This window comes from Ambystoma mexicanum, chromosome 1p (genome assembly GCF_040938575.1).
Source record: "Ambystoma mexicanum isolate Mex_15411 chromosome 1p, UKY_AmexF1_1, whole genome shotgun sequence".
Taxonomy (NCBI): domain Eukaryota; kingdom Metazoa; phylum Chordata; class Amphibia; order Caudata; family Ambystomatidae; genus Ambystoma; species Ambystoma mexicanum.
Window position 1 is genome coordinate 980,405,317 of NC_090921.1, and position 12,104 is coordinate 980,417,420.

Consider the following 12,104-nt stretch of genomic DNA (forward strand, 5'->3'; position numbering starts at 1 on the left):
TTCACCCTTTCGAGGTCGATAAAGGAATACCGACTTTGGTTTGGTAATAATTGTGATAATGCGCTGTACATAGAACATATTTAACAAAAGCGCTATATAAATTACCATTTGACCATTAGATTAAATATAGAATTCAGACCTTACCTCTCTGCACTGCTATATGATAACATTGGCATACCATTTGGTTGTAATAGCTCCAAGAAATGAGGACTTTCATTAAACATCAAAAGACAATTCTGCTATCGAACCTCAAAACACACAATACAAATCATGTTTGCTTTACTATATAATTGCCTAGGTTTTTGTGATTTCAACATTTAAATATATACAGGTGAGATCAAATGGCCAGACCTTAGAGAAATAATGAAAGTTGTATTCTGTCACAATGCAGAAAGCATAGTAATGATTTCCATAGAGTTTTTGCACACGTCGACTAGATGTCACATACATTTTACTCTCTTGCAAAGGAGAAAAGTAATTTTTACTCTCTTAAAATCACATTTACTCTCAAAGTTTAAAAATCGGGAGTAAAATACTTCCATCTCAAAATCTTATCTGTAGCACTGCGATTACCTGATGGTAGAGACTACCATAACCAGAAGGCCTTGAGAAAATGTGAGAAGAGGTCAAAGTGGTCATACAAGGGTCTTGTAAAATCCCCTGTCCCGTCAAAAGTCTTTGACGGGCAGATGATTGTGAAAGAAAGGGAAATTAATCCTGCTTGGTGAAATGAGCGCTTGAACCGTGTGTTTTGTGTTTTTTAGTGTTTTGATTAAAGTGAACCCGACCAAGTGGTGCCCACAGTGATCTGTGTGTAAATGTTGGCGAGAGTGAACCCGGCAGAGGGAAGCAGACAACCAGAATAGTGTGTTGATCGAAGTGAACCCGACTAAAGGGTGTCCACAGTGTACTGTTTGTAAAAGTCAGCAAGAGGGAAGCCAACAATCAAAGCCCGAAGGACTGTTTAAAAGGACATTAAGATTTTTGCATGCAAAAAGTATTGGAAGACCAGGGGAAGTGAATTGTCCTCCTTGTCAGTTGGGTCCGAGCCCAGTCGAGGCAGATCCAGCGGTGAAAAGTCATCACCCAAAGTTAATTTTGAGAAAAGGAACTGTTTAGTTGTTTTGTTGACTATGACTAGTGAGGGGGTCCGTACCCGGAAGAGGAGGACCCAAGAGTGAAGCCATCACCCAAACTGTATGTGGAAAAGAACTTTTTTGTTTGTTTGTTGAACACACCAGGCCCTCGAAGGCAAGAAACTTTTATTGGAAAGAGACTTAACCATCAAAGAACCTGATAGTTGGAACGGAACTGTTGGCTTGTGCTGGGAAACCTCGAGTGTGTGCTGTGCTCAGAAGGTCTGCCTTGCCCCGACCTCAAAACGTGGGGAACGGAGACCCCTGGCAATCACATCCTGACTTATTATTTGTGAACACTTCTATCTTTATTGAAAACATTATCCCACACTTCTTTTCGTATTAAGAGTAAGGATTGGCAATAGGTTTTTCTCAGTATAGGGCCTTTTATTTTGATACAACGCCACAAGGACTGCGTTATTTTCATTTGATGGTCGAAGCTTGCTCCCATCTTAGATTTAGGTTTGGATTAGGCATTTTTTCACCCTGCATTTACAGTTTATTAAACACCCTTGCACTGTGATCACTTGTGTCTGTCTTTACTATTGACACCATGAGTTCCTAACAGACCTCATCGTGAGAGACTCCCCATCTGGGGACAAGGACTCCCACTCCTGTGAGGAACTCCCTAAAAGACACCCCTAAATGGCCTATTTGGGACTATCAGATCTACAAAAGAATATACAATAAAGAGACTTGTATGAAGAGAGAACGAACTTAAGTTATTGTCAACAAGAAGGAGAGCATATCACTTTAAATAGGAATCCCCATTTAACTGGGACGAGAAGACTGGAGCTGTGAGAGACGCTGCAACAATCGGAGGGAGAGAGACACGAAAGTCTTCCAGGGAAGGCCCAGGGCAACATAACAGCTGAGAGGGGAGGAGACTCTTCAATCCGTGGAGTCCACATGTTTGGAAACTGTTCTGGAGTCGAAAGCAGAGAGCTGGACACGCAGCGTCCTTGGAGAATTTGAGACCTGGAAGCTAATGCTGGTGGCATGACCTTGGAGACTTTGTGGTGGGCCAGCCATCCACTAAACAAAGTCAAAACCACTAAGCGGTCAAAACCACATAACATCCGTATACCCGCAGGATAACGAAACAGAAGGAGAGCATCGAACGTGGGACACTGGAGTGAACGAAGCGGAGAAACCAAAGAACACCATGAACCACAAGAGAACTAAGGTGCCGGAGACATTGTCCCAGAGAATCCAAGGTAATGGGGAGAACGGGTGGTTCAGGAGGCCGCCAGTCATTCTGGTATTTCTCCTACTCGCATAACATGGAAATTAAGAAAGTAGAATGATGATAATGAAAGAAACCTGAATGCAATAAATATTGAGAGAGAATCTAAAGCTAAGAGACAAATGCCTGAGGAGAATGGCAGAGTACTATACCTGTCAAAAGACATAGGGCCTCATGAGTTTGACGGACCCGGAAAATGTGGTGATAACACTATTACCACCACATTTACTGCTCCACCTGGCGCTAATTGTGCTGGCGTTAATAGCGCCAAGAAACCCCCATTGGGCACCCAATGGCAATGGGGATTTACCTCTCCACTACAACTCTGGATCCAGTGCAATTTGTCGTAATGCTAATAGCGTTGGGAAGTATCCCGGCACAATAACTCCCGGGATACCGCGCATATCAGCATGAGGCCCATACACTAAAAACTAGAAGGAGAATCCTATGAACAGAAGAAATACTAAGAATTAAGAAGAATTGAAGAAAGGGAAAGAGAGGCCTCATGAGGGGTTGGGTGGAGCGGTACAAATGCGACAGTAACACTATTACCCCTGAAAGTGAGCATACCCCAAAAAGGCATTAAAACTCCACAATGAGAGTCAATTATTGACACACCCCAGATGGGAATGAGACCAAGACCAAGTGCGGGTGAAGTTAAAAGGTTTTATCCAAACCAATTTAGGTCAAACAGAGAACTTGGCAAACTTCGAGCGCGCTCTGCAAAACATCAGAAAACATCTAAATTTTGTTACAAATCCATTATGATGTGGGAACTAGGGATTACATGAATCGATGAGATTGGGCAAAGGGGAATAAACATTATAGATTCTGTAGGGTCGGCGCTCCTGATTGGTGAGACTCCGGATGGTGTCATGATGATGCTTGTGGGTCACCTGTGCTCATCAGGGTGGAATATCAGGTCAGGAGCTGTTTGAGTTTATACATCTTGGCTGCACTAACATTTTGCCCTTGTGGCCACACATACACATTCATTGTTAATTCCTGCTTCAAGTTGTCTTATAAATCCTACAAGTTGTTAATCTAACATCACAAGAGAAATAGCACATAACTCGAGGTGCTCTCAATACATCATCATAAAAACATTATTCGAACAAGGGGCAGCTTCATGATTCCAGGTGTCTTATCGAGGGGCATGTGTAAGGATACCTTTATCATTCTGCTGTGTTAGATCTAGTAGGAGACATCTTTATAGTATGTTAGTACAAGAGTGAATAAACCGCCACCATGATCAGTCGAGGTTGGAGTGAATTAGAATACTATCGGGTCAGGGGGCACATAGCTGGTACATCAAAAAGGCGGTAGGGCGTGGGGGCTTGCTGCCCATAATTCTTTCAACCAGAGCATGGAGGTACAAAGTGGGTTTATGGTGGCATTGTGTGTCAGGGGGGCATTGGGGAAGGCGAATACCTTATGCGGGTTCAGCAGGAAGGCGAGTAGGTATATCTGTATTACTCCACATCAGTAAAACAAGGGGCCTTCAATTGCTAGCCCAGCCTGGGGAGGGAGGAGGGCGGGGGCTGAGTACGTGGCTCTGCAGGGGAAGGGAGAGAAGGCCCTGTGGCTTCTCGCATCTCTACGTTATAGGGTTGCATGCACATCATTATAAATGAGAGACAGGATTATGCTAGTCTAATTACTTATATATATATCTCAAAGACCATGCAAGCTTATGAACATTGTATGTATTACACATTTTCGTGTATTATGAGTACCATGTTTGTAAAATAATTTCTATCAACAAAGTTCTTGTTAACTTCACATCATTCACAGGGCTAAGGTTTTGCACTTGGGCGCGGGACACACAAGAAAAACTGACATTAAAAAGATGAGGTAGAAACAGGTTGGCGTGTGTATTAGCATAGGAAAGAGTCTGCAACATTCTGCTTATAATCTGGCTTGTGTAACATAATGCTCGAAGAATAAACAAATACTTCAAAAGACACTCACTTAATACGTTCGACACTGAATACCTCAAAAAACCCATACATATTGCAACACTTACTGGTCTAGTTATAGACTTGTATATGTTTAGGAAATCATAGAGGTCATATGGATATCACACATTGTTTTAAAATATTGTGCAGCAACAATAATCCTTGATTAGTAATGGCAGGTTCGAATATATATATATATATATATTTTATAACTTCAGGTGTGGGTGATCTGGGATGGGAGAGGGCCGTCTTATTTCAATATGAACAATCAATCTCATGGACCTGAGGCTAATTTATCGTCCTTACAGATGGCTTAGCAGCATGGGTGAAACTGGGTGGCACACGGGCTTAGCATACATGTCTGGCACTTCAAGCGGAGAACAAGATTGGGGGTTATTCACAACATATATTATAGATGCAGGGGTCTGCGAGAGGACAGGACAAGATTTATAGAGGCACCTTTGCTTTTCTCAGACCCCAGCTTTGGGCCGGTCATCATCAGGTCAATGATGTACTGCGGAAGGTGAAAGATAGTGTTTGTAATGTAGCTTGTTCGCGCTTAGTCTCCCATGAGAACAGGCCTTCAGCTGAGCCGCCAAGGAGAGGAGGGTGAGGGAAGTGCTGGCTCGCTGTGCACGTTCGGCTGGGGAGAGCTGCGGCCCTGCAGGCTGCTTGTGCCACTGAGGCCTAGATTATTATGTTCAAAATGGAGTCTGGGCGTATCACAAAATGGAGCCTATACTATGCTGTGGGATAAGTCGTGCAGCCCCATGCATCGACCCGCAGCCATCTCGTATCCGGGGCCTAGGTGCATAGATGGCTGCCGGCGAGTCATAGGCCTCACGTAGGAGGGAAATGCAGGGGGAGGGAGGTCCTAGAGACCTTTCCTCCCATACACCCCCACAATACCGCTCTGCCCAATTCCTAGTTTGCCCGGAAAGCTGGAGATTTATCTCCAGCTCTGAGCTGCAGGTTAATCTCTAGCTTTCTGCCCGTTTTCAGCACAATTATCGCTGGCGGTAATAGTGCCGAAAATCCCCATAAAGTCCTATGGACTCTCTTAAAAATGGGGAATTACTGCCTTACTAATTGCGCTGGACCAAGTAGCGGTAATGCCACTCAGATACTGGCAAGGCTATGATGAGGTCCAATGAGTTGAAATATAAAGAAACCCCTAGAGTTTGTAAAAGACAAGAAGGACTATGTAGGAACAAAGTAAATTATAATCACCCAGAAGGCAAATTCGAAACAGGAAACCAATGTTACGCAAAACCCATTAATACGGTCAAAGAAACCAATATTTGAGAAAGAATGAAAGTCTAATAAAATCTTGAAAAAGTTACACAAACTGGTTAAGGAAGTCACTAAAGAATATTTAAAACCCTCCTATTAGGAGATTCAAGAAGAAGAGATTTGCAAAAAGCAAACCCCAGGAGAAGGGAGTCATTCCCCTGTCTTTAGCTGTTAGAATAGTGGTAGGGTCAGTTAGGGTTAGTTTTGGACTTATCCTTTGGGACATTCACAGTTGACTGTTGAGCACCTTAGTTTGATAGGTAGGGAACACACCATAGTAATTGGTAAAGTTAGGTCTTATTCTGATTCTTTAAGAAACCCGTCTTTGAAATATCCTCAGAGTGTCCACGTCCTTCATCTGAACTACCACAGTGGTCACGAAAAAGAAGCTTACTCAGCACTAGCACACTAAGATCATAATGAAAACTCAAATTAATATTTTTATTTAGCCCACCCTTACATCTTTTATTTCAAGGGAGGAAACATCATTATTTTAGTTGGAGAGAAAACCCGTAGACGCCATAGGTGGTTCTCCATATCTCCCCTCCGGGACTGAAGAATTATGTTCGATTCTTTGGGGAAAGAGGGATGAATCTTGACAACTTCCAGTTTAGCCAATGCAGACAGCTTTTGTTAAGATTGTCCCAATATAGGAACAAACATTTTAGTTGTAAATAAACCCCATCCCCAATATTTGTTTATATGACCCCCATCGTGACAACACTAATAAAGCCTTTACGACGTATTTCTTTTATCACGTTTTTGTGTCTGTCTGACACATCTACAAAAGCTTGTTCACTCTTTCCATAGTCTCTCACAGAGACGTCATTTAGGGGTTTCTAGGTGTCACACTTGTGACCCCCTACGTCTCCCCTGCTACCCCTTTGGTCTCCCATAATACCCCTAAAAATACAAGATTTTTACACAAATTGAAGCTCCTGGACTGTGGCCAATGACATGTGCCTCTTTATTTCTAGAGTGGCTGACTTCCTTGTTCAGGCTTCTTAAAAAAACAGGGGGTTCCACAAGTGTAACACTCTGAGTAGTGACCCTAAATAAGAAAGAATAGGAATAACAAATATTTTGTCTTTCTGGAATTCTAAACAATAACTGCTAGACTCATTAAAGGTTCATTTCAGGCACACTTCAGGGGGTGAGTCCCTAATTTAGTATGTCTTAAATACCTCAAATTCACAATGCAGACAAAATCCTCCAAAACGCATTTAGAGTAAAACAAGCATCCATTTCGGGCTATGTATTTTGCTTTTTGCAAGTTGCAGTTATAGCATGTTTTTTTCGGCCGATACATATGGTGATCCATTCTTGTATGAAATGTATATATTTTTCTTAGTATACTTACAAACAATGCTATGTGATGCCACTTCCTGTTTTGTCAAAGGGTAAACAGTTGTGTTCCATCGCTTCCGGTGATGTCACTTTGGGGAGGGGTGAAATGACACCACTTCTTGTGATGTCATCTGAGTTCAATGGTCATGTGATGTCACTTCAGCTTCCCCTGGCATTTTGGTGAAATGACGTCCCTGATCTCTCACATCCAAAAAACGTATTTCTGAGGCTGATTGCTGCTCTAATATATGAAATGCTATTTCTCTGTCTTTAACAAAGGACTCTTACTAAATAAGCTAAATTAACTTCGTCGCCAACCAGATGATCACTGAGAGACCAAGCTGCTCATTTTTTGCCCCGCCGGGCACGGAAGCTACATAGCTACCCACATAGGACCCTACTTGACCATGACCCCTATGGGACAGGAAGCAACTGTATGCATGCCTTTAGAAAAATGTATGGTTGAAACACGTGTCGGCACTGTAAGCAGAAGCAAACCGCTAATTACATAAATCCAGCAAATATACGCAGAGATGAATGCCATACTAGTGCATCTATTTCTGAAGTAACGTACAACTGACCATATGGTATAATATATATATATATATATCCTATCTCAAAGCTCACAAGGGTGTCTCTTATCTTTGAAGACTGAACTTGGATGACTACAAATGAAAAAGGCTAACACTAGATCCAGCGCCACTGTACAACAGGATTCCAACCCCAAAACCTGTACATTTCTTACTAAATACGGTTTCATTGTTTATCGTAAACATGCTCTAATGCGCAGGCCCCCTTTTTCTCCTGTCAATGCAATAAAAATGTATGAATACACATTAGACATTTATGGCCTGATTCACAGAGTGTTTTCCAATGGGATTTCGCCATTATAAAAGGCATCTGTGAATAAGGCCCTTAAAATTCCTTTTTAACACTGGAGTTTCAGTGGAAGGTTCTAGTAGCTCAGGCCTATAACCTATAGTTATGCAAACATTAATTGTGCCTGCTGTACTAAGGTGAAAAGGGGCAAACACTCTTTTATGCTAAGTATGAGGCGCTTGCATTTCTCACAAATCAATGATTTACTTGTCTTTCCTTAAGATGAGTACTACTAATTCAGACTGCACTCCTCTCTTTACTTCTCTTTTGCAGTTTACATGTGCTTCTCACCCTGTCGGTTAGTTCTCTACTTCTCTATTGTCGTTTGACCCCTGATGTTGTCCATCCATCTCTTCCCCATGTACAGGAGACACAGGAGCTGCAGAAGAAACAGCAGTGGTACCATCAGAACCAGATGTCCATGTCCCAGGAGGATGAGGAAGCATATCTGGCCTTCTGCTCTGAAGCCATGTTCCGGATACACATCCTGGAGTTTCGACTTGCCAAGTAAAGATCTAAATGGGAACAAACACCCTTCACTCCTGTTAAAGTCCCCACACCTGCATGCAAAACTGTCCTTTCTTGCTGTCCCAACCCAAAAGCTCCCCTTTCCTTCAAGCAACCGAGAGCCAATCAGGCTTCCTTTCCAAAAGTGCCTCTCTATCCTACCTCCAGTCAATGCAGAGTCTCTGAACATCCATGCGTAGAGCAGGACACAATTCTGTTCTATTTATTTTGTTATTATGCACTTATAACCCACTCATCTATAGTGATCCCCAAAGGAGGATGAAGCGCTCGGGCAGGGCGGGATCAACAGGAGTGGAAGAGTGGAGGGAGGCAAACTAACATGTGTATATGCACCATGGGCTGGGTGGGAAAGCCTAGAGTTTTCTGAATTCAGATACTGCTATTGAACACATGGTTTATACTTCTTTTCTGTTCAGAGGTGGGAGATTGTTTGAGAGGATTTGAAAATAAATAATATATACCAATTCAAAAGTTAAGTATTGCGTTGTGATGTGAAACAGCCAAACAGATCTTGAAACCCATACCGTTATGATTTAAGGTTTATTTTTGAACGAAGAGTGCATATTTCGCCAAAGTTAAACATTCTACTTCCATCTTGATTATACCCCACTTCTTTTTGCTTTATACAAGTTAGATCCTGTATGCCTCTTTCTCATCATAACTTTTTCTCACTTCAGGCACAAAGAAAATGCTCCAATGAAATACCTAGCACTGGAAGATAAATTGAACAAAGACCCGCGGCTCTTTGAGCATCTCTTGAGCGCTTGATGCCAGCCACGAGGACTTGTAACTCTTTGAATGCACTTGGGAGTCTAATACCAGCCACCAGGAACTTGAACCGTGTGAACATCCTTTGAGATCATAATACCAGCCACCAGCATGAGTGCATCTTTGAAAGTACACTAAGTTCACAGTGCCAGGCAAAAAAGATAAGCAACCCTTTCAACACTTACTGGGCTTTTAATGTCAACTACAGAGACAGACATATCTTTGAACACCTTCTGATCTTTTAATGCCATACACAATGACACTTTGAGCACCTCTTTAATTCCTAGATGTCCACCATAAGGATGTGCAGCTGTTCGAGGGTGGCTCACGCCCTTGATCAGAATGTCAGACCACTTGTCCAGGGATTAAAGTAACCTATCACGACTGGCTCTCGAAAGCAAGCTGAATCCTGTGGTGATGGATTCCGAAACAATACACAGATGATAACCTCAGAAATTAAACAAGTGACAATAAACCTATTGAGGGAGTTTGTGTTTGTATGTGTGAAAGCGAGAGAGAGATAAAGGGAGAGTGAGGAGAGATAGTGCAATATATCACAGGGCCCGCGGTAGCAGGCGTGTAGTTCTGGTTAAGTTGCTAAATTTATAGGAAGAGCACTTTTTCAGCAGCTTATAACTTTGCTCCCCCTGGACGAATCCTCACCAAACTTTGCAAAAGAAGCATATGGGCTGCTCAAAATTATTTCGCCAACTTTGGTGAGGTTTCATGCAGGGGGAAAGTTATAGCAGAGGTCCCAAAATTTGTTTTTTTTCCATAGACTGAATGGAGAAAACTCTGCGCACGCCTACAGGCCGAACGGCTGGACGGATTTGCACAAATTTGCGGCAGGAACGAGGACTTGGGTCAGAAAGCTTGCTTTTGTGTGTTTGGTGGAAATTGGACCAGTACTTTTGTTGCAAAGGACTGAAATGCATGTCCCAAAATATTAGTGATATCTGGGTCCGCTGCGCGGACCCATTTCCCTGTTTGCTCCGCGGACCGAAGTCTCATTGGCACTGGGTGGTGAGCTTTAGAGAATGGCTGTGGAGCACATTGCAGATGTGCTGCAGCAGTACACGTGAGTTGAAAAGCATTCATTGTGTGTTCCATGGTTGTGGTGATAGTTGCAACATGCTACAGTACTTGGTGTGCAGCAGGAGATGGTGCAGTGAGAAGTTGTGCAGTGTGGACACAGGGTGCAGTGTTTATGTAAAGTGAGTATGGAAGAGGGTATGGTTGAAGTGCAGCTAATATGTGCTTGGGTAGTGTGCTGTGTGCAGATTTATTGAAGTTGCTTGGAGCAAGGCAATTTTGTTTAGTAGTGCCTTTTGTATATTGGAACACCATTCAGCGTCCTGGGTGCATGTATCCAATGGAGCAACTGGGGACTCTAGTTCCTTAAGGATCTTAAAGAGTTCCTTGGTGTTGGATTGAGCTTGTGTGATCCTAATGTTGTACACTTCTTTTTTGGCCGCTAGGATAGCTTCTTTGTACATGAGGGAAGCGGTTGTAAGGTTATTTCTATTTACTAGTGTAGGTGAGCTTTTCCAATGTGACTCAGCTTTTCCTTTTGCTTTACGCAGTTCATGTAGGTGAGGGGTGAACCATGAATTAAGATGGTTGCAAGGTTTTTGTTTGCGTGGGGCAATAGTGTTGAGAGCTTTTAACATGGAACGGTTGTAGGTGTCAACTAGGGCAGTAGGGTCCGAGCAAGTGGAGGAGGCCGAGTTCAGTAACGGGAGGATAAGGGGGAGTAGTTTCTCAACCGTAATATTCTTCTTGTTACACATAGAGGTTGGCAGGGCAATGTTGGGTTTGTCAGTAGGTGGGCTAGAATTATATGCACAGTGTATGTGCACAGTGGTAGCTGGTGGCATGCTGATATGCATGTATGCATTAAGGTGCCAGGAAATGTTTGCAAGGTGTACACCCACTGCAGCAATGTAGGGTTGACAGTGTATGAGGCACATGGTGGTATTGTTTGAAGAATGGGTGTGGAGCACATTGTAGACGTGCTACCGCAGCACAAGAGAGTTGAAAATAGTATATTGTGCGTTCCATGGCTGTGGTGATAGTTGCAACATGCTACAGTATTTGGTGTGCGGTAGGAGATGGTGCAGGGAGAAGGTGTGCAGTGTGGCTACAGGGTGCAGTGTGTATATAATGTGAGTATGGAAGTGGGTATGGTTGAAGTGCAGCTTATATGTGCTTGGTTAGTGTGCTGCGTGCAGATTTATTGAAGTCGGCCCAATGTTGTGAAGCTGTTGTGCTTAGGTTGCCAGCGACACAAGAGTTTGTGAATGGCAGTGGGTAGGGGTGCAGGCTATGGTATGTTTGTGGATTCTGCTAATTGTGACACAGTTTCGTGAATGGATGTTCTATGGTGTGGGGGAGTTGGGCAGAAGTGCCAGTATGTATGTAACGTTTGTGCACATTGTTAGCTGTCCACATGGTCGCATGCGTGTATCCATAGTGTTATGGTGGGTGTGGGCAAGCGCTGCACTGTTGTGTGCATGGCGAATTGTGTGCTGGGTAAGCCTCAGGATCTTTGTGGATGCTGCATGCTGCAATCGTGTATTTTTTAGCAGAAGTTTATGGTGGATGGATTTTGGAATGAAACGGAACGTGCACTAACAGTGTGCAACAGTAAATATGGAGTGGTGTACAGAAATGATAGTTTGCAATGCAGAGGTTTTGTATGTGATAGCTGCTTGCGTGTGTGATACTTTGACAGAATTCAATGAGGGAACACTGCAAAAATGCCACTGCAGAGGGAAGAAGCAATGTGTCTACTTTACTGGGGCGTGGCCCTCACAGTAGATGGGAAAGCACACGTGGCACATTCTGCCATTATGAGCATGCTGGTCATGCAAATGGAATTGTGGGAAATTGGCAATTAGGTGTTTAAGGTGTGGTTGCCAGGAAGGGGTGGTACCATATCCTCCCAAT

The 12,104-nt window shown here is 43.1% G+C and overlaps 1 protein-coding gene across 1 annotated transcript in view; it reads left to right on the top strand.

Moving 5' to 3' along the window:
• DRC7 (dynein regulatory complex subunit 7) overlaps positions 1-9,643 on the top strand; it is an 862,568-nt gene extending 852,925 nt beyond the window's left edge. Inside the window, exons 17-18 of the mRNA XM_069654252.1 lie at positions 8,227-8,366; positions 9,065-9,643. Coding sequence (XP_069510353.1) covers positions 8,227-8,366; positions 9,065-9,155 — 231 coding nt within the window. The 3' untranslated portion in view covers positions 9,156-9,643. The remainder of the gene's footprint in view (positions 1-8,226; positions 8,367-9,064) is intronic.
• Positions 9,644-12,104: the final 2,461 nt, after the last annotated feature.